Raw genomic sequence first — 18,152 nt, 5'->3', positions numbered from 1 at the left:
TTTGTGTTATTTTTTATTATTATACTGTACTGGTAAGGTAAAAAAATATTGTTTGAATGTATTATTTTATTCTATTCTACACATTTGGTTTGATTTAAGTAACAATCTGTTCAGTTTTAGCAAATGTTTTATCAATAATGTAAAAAATATATAATATTTATAGTCTAATTTATTTATAACATTAAAATGATACAGTATATTTATAGTCTGTTTTTGTATTTTATATTTTTTATTCCCGGAATTTCCCTTTGTATGACATTACAATATTACACTTATACGTCGTTTGAATCATTTAAAATCTAATCACAATACATTCATAAATGTAAGCTAATTTGAATGTCCAGCACCCAATTCCAATGAAGTTGGGACTTGTGTTGTAAATTCTTCTCTTTTCTTTTTTCTTTCAGAGCAAATATAAAGTTTCATAAATGAATGAAGCAATCTTGAAAAGAATGAGATTGTATTCTATTTTGATTTATGTTTTACACAACGTCCCAACTCCATTGGAATGCGTCATCGTAATTACATTAACATTTTATTTGAGACATGTAGTTGATCTAATGTCAAAAAGTGAATCCCTGTACACTGGTCCCAGTCACCGTGTACAGCATATACAGTTTTCTTATCGTCCAATCAGCTCGTCCGCGGTTCGATCGACGTCCGCACCAGCCATACAGGATGACGACAGCGCATAGAGCAGGCGAGTGAGGCGGGATCCAAGCCCTAAACCAATGAGCGTCGACCTGCCGGCGCCTCTGGCCAATCACAAGCTTGACTGCGCCTGGCATCCTTGGCCGCTGAGTGAGGGGGAGCTCCTCTGCTCCTGATGGCTGGACGATTTCTTCCTCTTCTTCGGAGAAAACTGTGTCCGAATTAAAGGTAGCAGGTTGACGACGTGTGTTTTTGGAGACGTTTAAAGTTGACGTTCGTCTAGTAGTCGCGAAGAGTCGTCGCCGAATAACGACGTCAACGGTACACTACTGTACTGTACTTCCCGTTAGCTTGTGTTGTGCACAAATGCTATTTTGAATATTTAGATTATCGGTTGACATGCAAGTGGTACTAGCAGAGATAACAATTACCAAGCGCTATTATGATTTCATAAATAACGTGGTATAGATTTTGACATTGAGCATACAAAAAAAATGTTGAATGGAGAGATTTGAAAGCCTTTGAGACCCGAGCCACTATTTCCGCTCGCTGTCTGTCACTCACCGCTCGTGCTCATGAAATCCTTTCCTTTCTTTTCATTTCAGATGCAGTTTATGCTTCTGTTCAGCAGGCAGGGCAAGCTGCGGCTGCAGAAGTGGTACGTGCCCCTGTCGGACAAGGAGAAGAAGAAGATCACCAGGGAGCTGGTGCAGACCATCCTGGCCCGCAAGGCCAAAATGTGCAGCTTCCTGGAGTGGAGAGACCTCAAGATTGTCTACAAGAGGTGAGCAGACCTCAACCTAGCGCTTTACGGAAAGAGAAGTAGTTCAGAAGAAAAGAAAATGCATTTGGCTTGCAACCAGTCCAGGGTGTACCCCGCTTCTTGTCCCGAAGCAATTCACCGTGGATGGCAAAGCCTTCCGTGTCATTTGACAGAGGCGCAGCTTTCGAGAAAACCGGCAAAATGGCTTGAATGGTGATTTTAACCTTCTTGTCTACCGCCGGAGTTTGAATGTGTGAAGTGTCCGTCGAAAAGAAAAGGTCTTCTGGTACTACCTCTAGAAATGGAAAATTGCCGGCTTGACGTCATCGCACTATTCCGTGTCTGTGCCACTCATACAGAGCAGTGACATAGAAATGGGCAGAAAATGGCAGCTTTTACTAGCTGTATGAAAAGTGCCGTTGATTTGTTGAAATTGGAAAATTACCAGGTTGACTTCACCCCCCCCCCCCCCCCCCCCTCTCTCTCTCTCTCTCTCACTCACTCACTCACTCATACTGAACAAGTGATCCAGATAAAAGCAGGAAATTGCCGGCTTTTGCAGCTAGGGTGAAAGGGGCTTGTAATAGCCTCCCGCAACGCCGGAACATTTCTGTGACGGCAAGTCCCCTCATTGCTACCCTGTCTCCTTTTTATAAAGCAAAGCGTAATATCCGTCGTGGCTTCTTGTTTTTATTAGCCAATCGTCACATGCTTTAAGAGCGCGTGAGGGATTATCCCGGATAAAGAAGTCCCCCCGCCGCGTGGCAGGCAGGAAGAGGCTTAACTTTAGAGCAGGTGAACGGCTGGATCACCTGGAGGTCGTCGCAAAAGGCAAAAGCGCCGTGTCAGCACGAACACTCCGTTGTTTATCACGGCCGAGAGGACAAAGTGACGAGCGAGCACTTTCTCGTCTCTTCTAACTACTTCGCATATCATTAAGTCCAAATATGGTCAATTTGATATTTTTTATGTCGCTTCGAGATTAAAAGTCAGGATGTTTTTTTTTTTTGGACGAGTAAAAATAGGTTCGTTAGCTGTAGTGCTTCGTTGCAAAAGTGGTCAGCCACAAATGTTACTTTGCGTACAGATTCTTTTCCGCCTATCAAACTGCTTAATCAACTCATCGTTTTATTTTTTTTACTGTACATTAGGGCTGGGGAAAAAAATCGAATAACTCGACAAAGTCTACTTCAAAAATAGGTCGAACCAGAATTTCTGCCTCGAACCTCTGCCGGGACCAAAAAAAGAGAGCGAGAGAGAGAGAGAGAAAAAAAAGAAAAACAAAGTTCCGGAACCATGTCTGTGCCGCCAGAACCAATGTTTCACACGGACATTTATTGCAGACGGACGCGGTGTCAGGCGACTGATAAACTTTGCTAAAAACAACAGAGGAACATCTGTGAGTGTTTTTAAAGACACTATTATATGCGTAATGTACATATAACATGATGTATGAGTCATGGCAGTTAGTTTTTTTATTTTTTCCCTAAAATGGTCATCGCTAGTGCGCTAATGCTCATCGCGAATGCTAACAGTTCAGCAAAGGCTGATTTTGTTATCGCACATTCTTTATAGAGTTTATACCATACACTCAGTACCAACATTTTGTAGTTTTAAGGATAAAAGTCCAGCCCTCAGAAATGGGGGGGGGGGGGGGGGGGAAATGCCCAAGTACTCGCCAAAATATCTACAGGATAATAGATTCTAAAAAGATTCGATGGGGACAGCTCTACTGCACATATAAACTTTAAACTTAAGGTACTGTGACGATGATGTACTTGGTCTGTCGGCAGGTACGCCAGCTTGTACTTCTGCTGCGCCATCGAGGAGCAGGACAACGAGCTGATCACGCTGGAGATCATCCACAGATACGTGGAGCTGCTGGACAAATACTTCGGCAGCGTGAGTGGGTCGCGTTGTCACGGCGCTTACTTAAGCCCTTTCTCGCCATGTAACATTTTGTTTCCATCCGCCCCTTAAAAAACATGAAAGGTGTGCGAGCTGGACATCATCTTCAACTTTGAGAAGGCCTACTTCATCCTGGACGAGTTCCTGCTGGGCGGCGAAGCCCAGGAGACGTCCAAGAAGAACGTGCTGAAGGCCATCGAGCAGGGCGACCTGCTGCAGGAGGTGAGGAGCACCCGCCCACGTGTCCTTTTGCATTCACGGAAAGTTCGTCTCCTTTTTAAGGTTTCAACATTCCGTGAATTCTCAAAGTTGGAAACCTTCCATGGGAATTAACAGGAATTTATGGGACTGGAGCAGGAATGGACAAAATGGAAGCTTGCCTTTTAAGAAGGAATGTCAATATAGTTGGGGAAAATATATTTGAGCATAATCCTGGTTGAAATAAACTGATTTCCTGCAAGTCACGTAGTACCTTGACTTGTAGGGATGGGAATTGAGGAGAAGTTAGCGATACCGATTTCATTCGCAATACTGCGTTTCGATTCTCTGATAAAATCCTTCTGATTTGGACAAGTTCCAAAATTGACTTCCCATGGAAATTTACCGGAAACTTTGGGGAAATTTCCCACCGTTTTGCAACCAGCTCTTTATTGCTCTGCAGTTTTTTAAAAGTGAATTGCCACTCGCCATCGAGATGCAATCTGAACCCTGAACTAACTCAAAGGACTATAAACGAGATCGGCTGGCTAAATATCACTTTTATCCTTTCTTTATACAGTGGTACCTTGACTTACAAGTGTCCCAACGTACTGTTTTTTTCGAGTTACGATTCGTCGCTTGGTCGATTTTTTATTATTATTATATTTTTTTTAAACTTGTATTGCAAGACAAAATGTGAGTTACAATTAAGCAAGCTCGCCGCTCGAGTGAAGTGGAAAGAAAAATGGAACAATTGAATTAGCGTAATGCCCTGGCATGCGGGCAAGGAAAAAAGAGAATCTACAGATAATTTATGCCTATTATAATTGAATTAGACAAAATATATATATTTTATTAAACCCCCAGAAATGATTGAATAGGCAGAGAAGTGTTTTCGGAGGTGGTTACCCTCAAAAAACCAAAAAAAAAAACCATTTGAAAATTAGAAACATTTTGAAATAAAATTTGAAAAAAATTGTAGAAAAAAATAAAATAATCCAGCGATTTGTGCCGAACCGAGAGTATCCGGGGGTCCACTGTACATACAGAATTATATACAGTATTTGATAAAAATTGAATTGATTTACTAGCTTGGTCATGGAATGGATGAAATTGGTCCGTCAAGGTACTACTGTCTTTTAATTTTCGCTTTTCTTTTTCTTCTTGTGATTTCCCCCCCCCCCCCCCCACACACACACATCTTAATCATGTGTCCTTTCTTTTTGCTTGTGTGTACTCTTTTGCCTTTTGTGATTCGCAGAACATAGACTCTCAGACGCGCATGTTTGCAGGTACACTTTGTTTAGTCCTACTCGTGTTAGGTGACTAACTAGTACAGTAGTAGTAATGGTAGTTTAGCTTTGACAAGGTTAATGAATGAAGCCAAAGGCGCCTATTGGACAGCACGGGAACAGTCTCCTCATGGAAGTACAGTGGCAGACAAATAATACAAAAATGATGTAGACAACTTATATTAGCATAATTGCAAGACGTGATTGTGTAATACAGCGGATCAAGACAGTGAACACACACCTGTTGAAATGACATTATTTTCTTAAAATAAATATGGTCTCAAATTAACAGCATAAATATTTTCAAAATAATACAAAAACTGTATACATAAATTGAAAAATAACCTTAAAAGAAAACTTTTAAATAGGCTACTTGTATGAACACTTCTATGTTTGGATATGTGAACACAGCGCAAATAACAACCTGTATTATTAAATTGTAAAATAATTGACGGTATTCCTGATATATGTTTTCAATATAAAAAACAACAATTTTCAAAAGGCTACTTCCATATGGTGCATTGGATGGCTAAAGTGAACACACCCATGTTAATGAAACACAAAATGAAATTTTATGATTAAAAATACTGGTATAAATATTTGAAAACAAAAAAAAGATAAGTGATATTGTATATAATTAAATACAAAAATAAACACAACTCTTTCTATGAAAATATATAAAAATTTGAATATTCCGTGGTCGAGTTGCAGAAGTGTGCAGTGGATATAGGAAGTGAACACACCCCCTTGTAAATATTAATTAGTATTCCCAAAACAACTAAATTGATAAAATAATAGCCTGCAAAATTAGATTGAAAACATTTTAAGTTTTAAACTAAATTGGGAGTAAAAGTGCAGTGGCTCTAAAAATATATCATAAATAATCATTTTGGACCGTCACAATGTATTTGAAATAAAAACTTAATGATACATTTTAAAATTAGTCAATTTTTTTTTAAATATAGTTGCTTAAAGTGAGCACACTTTTTTTTTTCCAGATTAATTAATAATAAAATACAATAAATAATATGTTAATACATAAAGTAGTCCAAGATATGTTCTAAATAACAATAAAGAAATGCTAAAATATAACTGTACACTTAAATTAAAATAGAAATTTGAAAAGTGTTTTTTAACAGGGCTGTGCGCACTTTCTCTCTCCGTTGTCCGGTGAATAAAATAATGAAGTTGCATTTTATAAGTGTGGTCCGTGGTAAATTCATATTTGTTTAATAACTGCAGTTCTGTTTTCTTTGTACGCGGATGTTAAATGGGCCTTTAAGGGGGGGGGGGGGTGCGAACAAAAACTTTTTTGACTATGGGAATAATATAGCCAGCCAAAACACATCGTCTTTTGAAGTTCCTAGCCACCGGTCTAGGAATACAGTCATCTGAGGTAAGTCCGAAAATAACGTCCAACAAATGTTCAAAGTCGATCATAAGGTGATCCAATGCCTGCTGCCGGACAAGCGAGGCCCGTTGCCAAAGTGTCAAGCCACGATTTACCTTTGCCACGTAAAACAAGCGGCCCTTTGCTTCTAAAAATAAACTCTTCCTCGTGCGAGCCACTTGTCTTACTTATGTTGCGTAATTACGGTCGCCTGCGAGGACCCGGCCGGGCTCTGACGCTCGGTAACTTTCTGATTGGCCGGCTTGTCTATTCATAGAAGCAGAGCGACGACTGGGGCGCTTTGCCCAGTGACGAGCTGTTGTAACGGGCCACCTCACGCGGGTAAATACTGGTGTGAAAACCCCGCCGTGCACCTGCATGCTCGACGGGCATGAGTTGGTCCACAACTAGGCTACTCACAAAAAAAAAAAAGCTTTTGGGTGGAAATTTAAGGGTGAATTTGAAATGCACTATAACCTTGACAGCTCAACTCAATTTGACCTTCTCTAAATTTGGAGATGCACATCCAAACGTTCGATGTTTCAGTACTTATTACTGTTCTGAACGGTCAAAATCACAGCAGGTGTTTCCTCGGACGTCCACTTCTTTGCCTTTCTGTGACTCTTCCAGTCTATCTTGTGCAACCTTGCCGATGACACTCTGTGGCACTCGAAGCTCAGTGGCCACTTTCTGTTTGAAACCTTGCACTGCCGAGATACTTTTCAGTAGCTCGTAAATTGGAAGTAGTATTTAAGATACTTTTAGGTAGCGATTGACTGATGTTTTTTTTTTTTTTTCCTCTCCAGGGCCAATACTGATTATTAGCAGTCAAGGAGGTCGATAAGCAATATTTGGAGCCGATATTCATTTGCTGTAAAAGCAAAACTATTGGCATCAAAACTTTGACTAATACAAACTAGCACTTCGTTTAAATGCCTTTAAGCATATTTTTATTAAACAGCTTTTCAGATTTGCCACATGTTGAAGTTTTTTTTTTTTTTTTTTTTTTTTTGTATCATGGACGATATATATCTTTCTTTTAAAATTCTAAAAAAAAAAAAAAAGATTCTGGGAGCTCCCAGGCTCAGCAGCATGTCTTATAAAGTGAAATTAATACTTCAACTAATAAACAATAACGGCTTCAAATTTTCTATAGTAAATAATGTTTTTCAAAATTTATCTTAACTGAAATGTTAATATTTCACTTATTTATAATCCTTGTTTTAAGTTCAAACAACAAAAAAAGTGCAGGTACTTCTGACTGTTAAAGTTAACTGAAAATGTAAATGAATAAATAAATAAATAGTTGCCTGACGTTTACCCAGTTTTAAATTGATCTCGTGTATAAAGGCCAATGCCAACATGCGTCAAAATGCCGACTTGTGAGAAAATGTCTTCCACAAAGCCGATGATGGATGTTTGGATTGCGGTCGGTCTTGCGATCGTCTCTGCTTGTTCCTATGCTTGTACAACTATAGTGGCGCCATTGTTGAATGTAGTGTATTACAGTCCAAAGTACCATAAACATCCAATCACTCTGCACCCTACTATAAATATACAATATTAAAATATAGAGAATCAATGCTGTGCTAACAGACATACAGTAACACTCAGTTCAGACTGAGAACTCGTTCTAATATTTTTGATGCCTTAAATGTTTTGTTGAGTTAAGTATTAGCGGTTCTCACAGCGCGGTAATTACACCGCTAGCATACCTCGGCGGATTTAGACAAAGCTATTTTTCATAATCAGCCCTCAGTGGAACATTTGTCAAGCCAGCGGTCATTAGTTTGGTGCCTGCAAGCAGATCTTTGTTTGCAATAATGACGCCCCAGAAGGGTTCTTCTGCACAGACGGTGAAGAGTTAGTGGATGCATCTTCTTGCTTATTTTGGTTATCAAACTGTTTGACTCCCAGGTATGACGGTCCCGAATGTGAGCTCAGAGACTTCTGGACTGTTCCAGAACTTGACACGTTGAGGGTAATACTGTTTGTGGATATATGGTGTAGGTCACCAGTGCTAGTACTAGTACAGTCCTTTAGTGCATAGACTTCTTAATGTGTCTTGTCTGTCTGTAGACCAGGTTCAGTGCTCCCCATGTGTTTTCATTCCTGTCTGGTTTCATGTCCAGCACTGTGTGGTTCTTGGTTCAGTGCTCCTCGTGTGGTTTCTTTTTCAGTTTAGTTTCTCCTCACTATGTTTAGAACTGTCTGGTGCTTGGTTCATTGCTCTTGGGCTATTTCCTGATCCACTGCTCCGGATCTACTAGTGTGTGACCAGTGTGACTGGTCTGATTTTTAAAAAAAATGTATGTATTTTTTATTTTTTTATTTTTATTTATTATTTGTTTTTTGTTGTTGTCGTCCAGGGTTTCCTAGCTTGGGTGTGGATCAAGTGTTGGGTCTGGTTCCATTTCCAGTGCTTCATGTCTGATTTTTGGCCCACTGCCCCTGATCTGGTTCTTGGTCCAGTGCTCCTGGTCTTGTTCATTTTTCAGTGCTTCTTGTCTGGTTCCAAGTTCAGTGCTCTGGATCTGGTTCCTGATCCAGGGTGCCTCCTCTAGTTCTGGGTCCACTGATCCTGGTCTGGATCTGGGTGAAGTGTCCTTGGGGTGGTTTCTGGTCGCACTCCTGGTGTGGTTCAGAGTGTGGCACTCCTGGTGTAGTTCTGGGTCAAGTTTTCCTGGTCCTTTTCCATGTCCAGTGCTCATTGTCTGGTTCCAGACCAGACCCAGAACAGTGTACCAGGAATGCGACCAAGAGCCCTGGACATTGACAAACCAAGTGCTCCTTGTCTGGTTCCAGTTCAGTAAGTCGGGTCTGGTTGCTGGTCCAGTGGCCCAGGTCTGGACCCTGTTGAAGTTTTCCTGGGCCAAGTTTTGTCCAGTGGTCCTGGTTTGTTTCACGGTACAGTGCTCCTTGTCTGATTTTGTACCAGCATTACCAGATAACTAGCAACCCTTTGTTGCTCAGTGACTGTTTTTCTCAATGTCTTTATGTCTCTAAAGTATTCTCTGTCAATTGACTGTCTGTTGTCATACTAGCGCGGCTCCAAATACCGGAGACAAATTCCTTGTGTGTTTTTTGGACATATTTGGCAAATAAAGATGAATCTAATTCTGATTGAGTTCAGTGCTCGTGGTCTGCTTCCTGGTCCAGTGCTCTCGGACTCGTCTGACTCAAGACTAGCTGCACCTGGGTCTGGTGTCTAGACCTTTTCTCCCGACCAGTGCTCTGGGTCTGGTTCCTTTTCCAAGTTCTTCTGGTCTGGTTTTTGGTCCTCCTATCCCAACTCTGTGTCTACACAAGCGGATGTTAGGATGTTGTGTTTCGCACTTTGTTAATGGTCTACGTTTCATTAACACAAAATGCCCTCGACATACAATGGTACCTTGACTTGCGAGTCGAATTCCTTCGCTGACCATTTACGTAACTGAAATCAATCGTGTCTCAAGTCAACTTTCCACATTGAACTTTTCACCATATTGCGGGATTTTGAATTGTATGCTGTCATTTTTTTTTGTGGTAAAATAAAGGCTTCCTATCCTAAAACATTAAAACTGTAAAAGAAAAAGAAAAAAATGTCATTAAAACACGATACAAGGAATACAATGTACATACTGTACAGTACTGCTATGCGCTATTGTATGTTTAAGAGTTCCTAAAGGTTTAAAATATATGTAAATAACCAAAGAAAATATGTGGTTGCTACTTTTCAGATTTCACCTATTGCAGGGGTGTTCCGGAACCTAAGCCCGGCGATAAACGAGCGATTAGATTACAGATTTTTTTGCCTTTTTCACTGCAATTTTCTCACTTTTAACAGCTTCTCTATTTTTTTCATGGACAGATGTGCGCAGCTTAGAAATGATTTTAGCACTTGGCTCGCGTTGTACTACATCTGCATCAGTATAATACATGTCGTGAAGGAAGTACTACTATTACTAGTACTACTACTCCAAGTCGACTACAGGCACAACTTGCTCATCGTGTGATTAAAATAGCTGCGTCAAAAATGGAAAATGCGAGCCCAAAACAACCGATCGTATAATTCGACTGCAAGGGAACCACGTGAGCTGACGGTGGCCGGAGGTTGTGCGGCTCGCTGCCGCCATCTTGCGGCCAAGTATCTGAAGCACACTCGTAGGGGAGCAAAACACTTGACGGAGCGACGGCTCGTAGCTGTAAAAACTCAGAATTTGGGCCACCGGCAAGTCAAGGTACCGCTGTATGTGTTCGTTGCAAAGCGTCTCCGCTGCCTAGGAGACGTGGCATCTGTAAAGCTGAAGTGTACGGAGGAGTTTGAAGCCCAAGTGAGGCCTCCTGGCTGCATGTTGTTGTCTTCTAAAAGCTCTCTCTTTCTCCCTCAGCCCCGTCATGAGTACTTTAATGTGCCTGTGTACTGACTGGCTGCTCCTCTGGTGCTGCTGCCCACCATGCCCGCACCATACCCGCAACCATGCCCGCGCCATGCATGCCCAGCGCCTTTCCTTCTGCACGCTGTCCTTGTGCTTGTGTCTGGTTTGTGGATGTAGCCACCCCCACTGTACACCACAGGCATGACACACCATTGTAACAACTGTTACAATTTTCATACACACAGTCTTACCGTAATTTACGAAGTAAAGTTATTCCGTGACTGAGTTTAGTTTGACTGAATTTACTCTTACTTTAGTCACTTGGTAGTTATTTTTTTTTTTTGGGGGGGGGGGGGTAATAATTAATTGTTGCAAGTCACAATTTTACTTGGGAGTGAGCTTCACACCCCTCGGCCGCTATACGGAGCAGTGGATCCTCGCTAATCGCGAGCCCGACAGCGAATCAAGAACATTTGCAAATAATTGGCGGCCATTTTAATTGTCATGGGGGAAAAAAGCTGATTTTTTAAAAAGCGTGAATAAGAGGACGTCAGAAAGCAATACCGCCTCCCCCCGCCCTCCCTAAAAAAATAAATAAAAGAGAAGAAAAAAAAAATCAGCAAATAGGTGAATCCGTGGATGCCAAACTGCAAATATGCGGACGTCCACTGTATTTAATTTTTTTCTTGTAATTCCTTCCTGCAAGGGTTACCTGTTCTTTTATCTTGTCTTTTTGTAGTTTTTAAATTTTATGTATTTATAAGCATGTCTTTACAAGCAAACAAAATCTTATAGAAGAGTCACTTTACATTCATATTTTTGGCGTGACAATAATATGACTCGAGTATTTGCACTTTTTGCACTGATTATTATTGATGGGCCTCGTTTGGCCTTCACGTGATTATGAGTGATATTAAAACGAAGCTTTATAATAAGTTGATAAATGGACACGAGCTAAGCACCTGAAGTTTTTTTGCAATGTGACTAACCAACACAGTAATTGTAAGTCATTCACTGGCAGCCCTCCCAGTTAACATGAATATTCCACGTGTATAGTTGTCAATGGCAGTCAATGAGTTTTAATGATATAGCACAATAGTTTGATGAAATGAAAAATAAATGTTTTCTGGTTCGTATTCAGCATGTGGTGTCTTTCTTGAATTGACGTACATTTTCAACTTTGTTGCCTTTACTCACTTTTAGTGTTACGTTTGTATTTGACTCTGATCAAATGTGTTGTTGTCTTGACTTTGTGCCCACGCTGCTGTTAGGATGCAAAAGTAAGTGCCGCTACTTTGTGCTAGCATGCTACCTAACTGCTTACATCTTTTGAAATAGAGAAAAATAAATTTAAGTACACAATTCTATTGCTTCTAATTATTATATGTTCATATTTTGGGGGGTAGATTGGACATTTATGAGGAAAAAGAATGTGCTTTATCAAAAAACACATTTTATGTATATTTCATTGGCCCAAAATATTTAATGTACATATCATATTTTACAATCTGGAAAAAAAAAAAATATTGGATTGGAGTACAGATGTAACTCTAAAATTTATTTATGTATTTTGCTATAAAAAATAATTTTCATTAGTGTTGCTTTTGAAGAAAGTTATAAAGGTATTACAGGGTCATCTCAAAATTTTAACTATAATAAAAAAAAATTTTTTTTTAAAACTGCCCTGGGCCAAAAAGTCATACAAGGTGCATCCCTGCTATTGCTACATTTGTACGTTACCATAAAACGAAATCAAAATAAAACGAAGTCGAGTACATAAAAAGTATTACAACAACAGAACCAAAGAGTTAGTCCATCAATCTATCAAAATTAAATTAAAGATTAAAAAATGTATTATTATTGCATTAGCTCACAATTTTATTACAGGTACATATTTAATATTTATTAACGCTATGAATTTAACTATTTTACTATAAAAATACACATTTTACAACAGGTCCATCTTTAAGATTTAAGATTTTGTATTTTACTGTAAAGAAAGCTACGGTGGGTGGCACGGTGGACCACTGGTTAGAGCGTCTGCCTCACAGTTCTGAGGACTGGGGTTCAATCCCCGACCCCGCCTGTGTGGAGTTTGCATGTTCTCCCCGTGCCTGTGTGGGTTTTCTCCGGGCACTCCGGTTTCCTCCCACATCCCAAAAACGTGCATGGTAGGTTAATTGACAACTCTAAATTCCCCGTAGGTGTGAATGTGAGCGCGACTGGTTGTTTGTTTGTATGTGCCCTGCGATTGGCTGGCAACCAGTTGAGGGTGTACCCGGCCTCCTGCCCGATGATTGCTGGGATAGGCTCCGGCACGCCCGCGACCCTAGTGAGGAGAAGCGGCTCAGAAAATGGATGGATGGATGGATACTTTTATTTAGCTACTGTAAACAAAAACATCAACATTAAAATACATGTTTTTGAAATTGTGTATTTGTTTGTACATTGTATTTACGTGTGTAAAAAGTGTGTGTGTGTGTTGCATAATGATGACCTCATCAAAGTATTTGTCTTGTATGCTGTTTAACGTTTGATTTTGCAGGATGGAGAGGTACAGTGCAGCGTTCTGGAGGAAATCGGACTGACATGAAAAAAATAATCATCGCACAAGCCACGCCCCCTTCAGCATAACTTGACATTTTCCCAGCAACAATATAAGTATCTTTTATCTCTTTATTTTTAGTTTTGGTTTTTAAAGGATGTAGCACTATTTTTTAAATATATATGCAATTCTTTACTATGACCAAGGCGGGAAATTTCCTGCATAACCAAAGCTGGCGCTACTGTATTGACGAATATGTATCAAGTATGTGAAAAGGGAAGTCCAAAGTGTTACAACAGAACCAAAGAGATAGTCTATCAATTTTTTATTTACACTGGCAGGGACTCCTGTAGTCAACAAAGTGACGTTACTCTGGCCATTGAAATATAATTACACTGGACATGTTTATTAAAATATGACATCACCAATACTAAGCCGCTGTGTACTTCATTTAAAGAAGAGAATATATACCTGTATTGTTGTATGCTCTGTTTGTATTTGTTTGCTTCTCCGTGTGTGTGTTAAAGTAGCAGTTGTTTGAAGGTTTATAATTACCGGAACATCTATGCTAATTTCTGTTAGCCTGTTAATGGCGTTTCGCATCATGTTAGCATTAAGCTCACTGACTTTTTTAGACAGAATGATATGGTTTGGTTGAACGTTTTGGCATTTAATTCTCATTTTTTTGTATGCTCTGTTTGCATGTGTAGCTGGTCCGTGGGTGTTAAAAGTAGCAGCTTTCTGAAGTTTTCGAATTGCTGGAACATCAATGCTAATTTCTGTGAGCCGGATCTCCCGTTCCATTCTTCCCTCACTCGTGAACAAGACCCGAAGATACTTGAACTCCTCCACTTGGGGCAGGATCTCATCCCGGACTCGGAGAGTACACGACACCCTTATCCGACTGAGGACCACTGTCTCAGATTTGGAGGTGCTGATTCTCATCCCAGCCAGTTCACACTCTGCTGCGAACTGCTCCAGTGAGAGTTGGAGATCACGGCTTGATGAAGCCAACAGAACCACATCGTCTGCAAAAAGCAGAGATGCAATACTATGCCTCGGCTGCGCTTTGAAATTCTTTTCATAAAAGTTCGGTGACAAAAGGCAGCCTTGGCGGAGTCCAACCCTCACCGGAAACGAGTCCGACTTACTGCCGGATATGCGGACCAAACTCTGACTCCGGTCGTACAGGGACCGAACAGCCCGTATCAGGGGGTTCGGCACCCCATACTCCCGAAGCACCCCCCACAGGAACCCCCGAGGGACACGGTCAAACGCCTTCTCCAAGTCCACAAAACACATGTAGACTGGTTGGACGAATTCCCGTGCACCCTCGAGGACCCTGCCGAGGGTGTAGAGCTGGTCCACTGTTCCACGGCCAGGACGAAAACCACACTGCTCCTCCTGAATCTGAGATTCGACTTCCCGACGGACCCTCCTCTCCAGCACCCTTGAATAGACCTTACCAGGGAGGCTGAGGAGTGTGATCCCACTGTAGCTGGAACACACCCTCCGGTCCCCCTTCTTGAAAAGGGGGACCACCACCCCAGTCTGCCAATCCAGAGGCACTGTCCCCGATGTCCACGCGATGTTGCACACAACGTCCAGAGCCGTGAGGAACTCCGGGCGAATCTCATCCACCCCGGGGCCTTGCCACCGGGGAGCTTTTTAACCACCTGGGTGACCTCAACCCCAGAGATAGGAGAGCCCGCCTCAGAGAACCCAGACTCATATCTGTGGAATTGAGGAGGTCTTCGAAGTATTCTCCCCACCGGCTCACAACGTCCCAAGTCGAGCTCAGCAGCTCCCCATCCCCACTATACAAAGTGTTGATGGTGCAATGCTTCCCCCTCTTGAGACGCCGGATGGTGGACCAGAATTTCCAGTCTTTCTCCTTGGCCTTACCAAACTCCTCCCATACCCGAGTTTTTGCTTCAGCGACCACCAAAGCTCCATTCCGCTTGGCCAGCTGGTACCCATCAGCTGCCTCAGCAGTCCCACAGGCCAAAAAGGCCCGATAGGACTCCTTCTTCAGCTTGACGGCATCCCTCACCGTTGGTGTCCACCAACGAGTTCAGGGATTGCCGCCACGACAGGCACCTTCCTCGGAAGGTGAGCAAAGTTCTGTCGGAGGTGGGAGTTGAAACTCCTTCTGACAGGGGATTCTACCAGACGTTCCCAGCAGACCCTCTCAATACGTTTGGGCCTGCCACGTCGGACCGGCATCTTCCCCCAACGTCTGAGCCAACCCACCACCAGGTGGTAATCAGTTGACAGCTCCGCCCCTCTCTTTAGATGAATGTCAAAGACATGCGGCCGCAAGTCCGATGACACGACCACAAAGTAAATCATCGAACTGCGACCTAGGGAGTCCTGGTGTCAAGTGCACGTGTGGACACCCTTATGCTTGAACATGGTGTTTGTTATGGACGATCCGTGATGAGCACAGAAGTCCAATAACAGAACACCGCTCGGGTTCTGATCAGGGGGTGCCGTTCCTCTCAATCACGCCCTTCCAGGTCTCACTGTCATTGCCCACGTGAGCATTGAAGTCCCCCAGCAGAACGATGGAGTCCCCAGCGGGAGCGCTCTCCAGCACCCCCTCCGAGTACTCCCAAAAGGGTGGGTACTCTGAACTGCTGTTTGGTGCATAGGCACAAACAATAGTCAGGACGTGTCCCTCCACTCGAAGGCGGAGGGAGGCTACCCTCTCGTCCACCGGCGCCGAGCCGGGGGGCAATAAGTATACCCACACCTACTCGGCGCCTCTCACCGTGGGCAACTCCAGAGTGGAAGAGAGTCCAACCCCTCTCGAGAGGACTGGTACCAGAGCCAGAGCTGCGTGTGGAGGCAAATCCAACTATATCTAGTCGGAACTTCTCGACTTCACACACCAGCTCGGGCTCCTTCCCTGCCAGAGAGGTGACATTCCACACCCCTAGAGCCAGCTTCTGTAGCCAGGGATTGGATCGCCAAGGTCCCCGGGCCTTCGGCCACCGCCCAGCTCGCACTGCACCTGACCCCTATGGCCCCTCCCGCAGGTGGTGAGCCCACGCATGGGAAAGGGGACCCACGTTACCCTTTCGGGCTGTGCCCGGCCGGGCCCCACGGGTGCAGGCCCGGCCACCAGGCGCTCGCCTTCGAGCCCCACCTCCAGGTTTGGCTCCAGAGGGGGGCCCCGGTGACCCGCTTCCGGGCAAGGGAAACCTAGATCCATTTGTTTCTTTCTTCATAGGGGTGTGTTAAAATATACAAAGTTTATTTGTCAAGTTTTTTTGTGTCTGACTGTTTTACAGTCAAGTTCAACTGGGAGAGACAAATGAACAACTTTAAGAGTGAGCACAGGTGTGAAGGAGTAGTTTAAAAAGTGTCTTTTAATAAGTTTTCAAGTGGGTGAGAGGAGTAGAACTATTTTAAAAATAGATGTTTTTTTTAAGTAACACATCTAGTCTCAAAACACAGAAAACATCCGGAGTATTTGAAACAGATGACTACAGTGTGCACAGAACACTTGGCACTGATTTCGACATCAGCATACACTTTTTGTGTCCGTTTAGTAACAGTTATGATATATTGTCTTTTTCTGGTTCATAAAATAATACGTTTAAATGTTTAGTGAGTATGAATATAGAAATGTAGGATGGTCACTTATTGGACAAAAGTATTGGGACTAAATTAAGGTCAGTTAGGGCTATTTCTCATTATGTAGATTGGCGTGTGTGTGTGTGTGTGCGTGTGGGGCACTATGCAAACTGGCAATTGTGTGAGAGGAATTTGTGTGTGTATGTTTGTGTTGTGAGGTTCGTTACTGCAGGCTGGAAACGATGTCCTTGCTCAGTCTTACTTTTGTTGTTTTTTGTTTGAGGTGTCACAAAAAAAGCTAATTTTGTTTGCTTTTTGGGTCAGAAACCGGTGTTTGGTGAAACCAACCCATTCTCTACTACTAATTACTCAAGAACTGAAAAAACTAGAAACAAACTTTTATTTTCCTGGTGAAAGAGGAGCGTCTACACTTCGTTTTGGTAGGTTTGGTGCTTATATGGTCACAGAACACAATATTCTGTGGGCCTTAACAGATCTGTCAAAATGCTCGGAAAGGGCTAACAAGACAGGCTTTGAAAATGGTTGGCAGCCATTGAGTTCATATCAATACCAATGTCAGTATCGGTATTATCGTTATTTGGATCGGGCCGCAGACCACTAGTGAGTAATATTCTTATTTGGCCCCAAATGTGGAAGGAGGTGGCGGGGGGGAATGCAGTTACGGTCATTGTCCACAAGAGAGTGCCAAAGAGCCACCTGGAACATGGAAGCCAAAATATGTGTGTGTTTGTGAGCGCGCGTGTGTGTTTTGGAACGTTTGAGTTCTGGCTGTGAGGCGTAATCGCGACACAATTAAGATAATTTGCCAGCGACGGCTGGTGGCAAGAAAAGCAATTTGCGCGCCCGTAATTTGTAATGTGACGCGTGGCTGTCAGATGAAGATAAAACAGCTGATTGTGGCCCAATTGTCTCAGCTAACGAACTCTTTGGAGAGGCATCCAGGGGTAAGGGGGGCCTCAGGGGTCCACTTCGAGGCCCCCTGAGCTTTGGATACACTTGAGTTTGTGACTTCATATATATATATATTATATATATATATATATATATATATATTTTTTTACATCATTTTCGCCCTGTGGATGTCTTTGTGAGTGTGTTCAGGAGATTACCACCATAAACACATGGCCGAAATAAACAATTAAAATGTAATAAATATACCATATGGAAAATACACAAAAATGAGGAAACAAAAATGTTCCAACACCAAAAAATAAAATAAAAATGATTGTTCCCCACCGCACACACGCACACAAAAAAAAAACTGTTGGGGGAAAAAAATGCACAAATATGAAAAACACAAATATTTGAAATAAAACACAAATATTATGACAAAAATAAAACAAAATGAATAGAACAACAACTAACAATGGAGAAAAAATACAATAAATTTGGGAAAAAAAATCATCCATCCATCTTCTGTACCGCTTAATTCTCACTAGGGTCG

At 42.2% G+C, this 18,152-nt stretch overlaps 1 protein-coding gene across 6 annotated transcripts; it reads left to right on the top strand.

The window, feature by feature from the left end:
- The first annotated feature begins 405 nt into the window (after positions 1-405).
- On the top strand, positions 406-13,535 carry LOC133481433 (AP-1 complex subunit sigma-2-like). 6 transcript variants are annotated; one of them, XM_061780799.1, is made up of 8 exons: positions 406-972; positions 1,257-1,435; positions 3,208-3,316; positions 3,407-3,544; positions 4,782-4,812; positions 8,120-8,183; positions 10,573-11,840; positions 13,106-13,535. In XM_061780799.1, exons 2-6 carry the CDS (start codon positions 1,257-1,259, stop codon positions 8,179-8,181), a joined length of 519 nt encoding a protein of 172 aa, XP_061636783.1. In that variant the 5' UTR covers positions 406-972; the 3' UTR covers positions 8,182-8,183; positions 10,573-11,840; positions 13,106-13,535. The 6 variants fall into 6 exon arrangements, with proteins under 6 accessions (XP_061636783.1, XP_061636782.1, XP_061636786.1 ...); XM_061780798.1 differs by having other exon boundaries at positions 627-879; XM_061780802.1 differs by lacking the exon at positions 8,120-8,183 and having other exon boundaries at positions 633-879.
- Positions 13,536-18,152: the final 4,617 nt, after the last annotated feature.

Source organism: Phyllopteryx taeniolatus, chromosome 7, assembly GCF_024500385.1.
Source record: "Phyllopteryx taeniolatus isolate TA_2022b chromosome 7, UOR_Ptae_1.2, whole genome shotgun sequence".
Lineage (NCBI taxonomy): Eukaryota > Metazoa > Chordata > Actinopteri > Syngnathiformes > Syngnathidae > Phyllopteryx > Phyllopteryx taeniolatus.
Note: the sequence above shows the minus strand (reverse complement) of the source record. Positions and strands in the feature narration are given on the sequence as shown.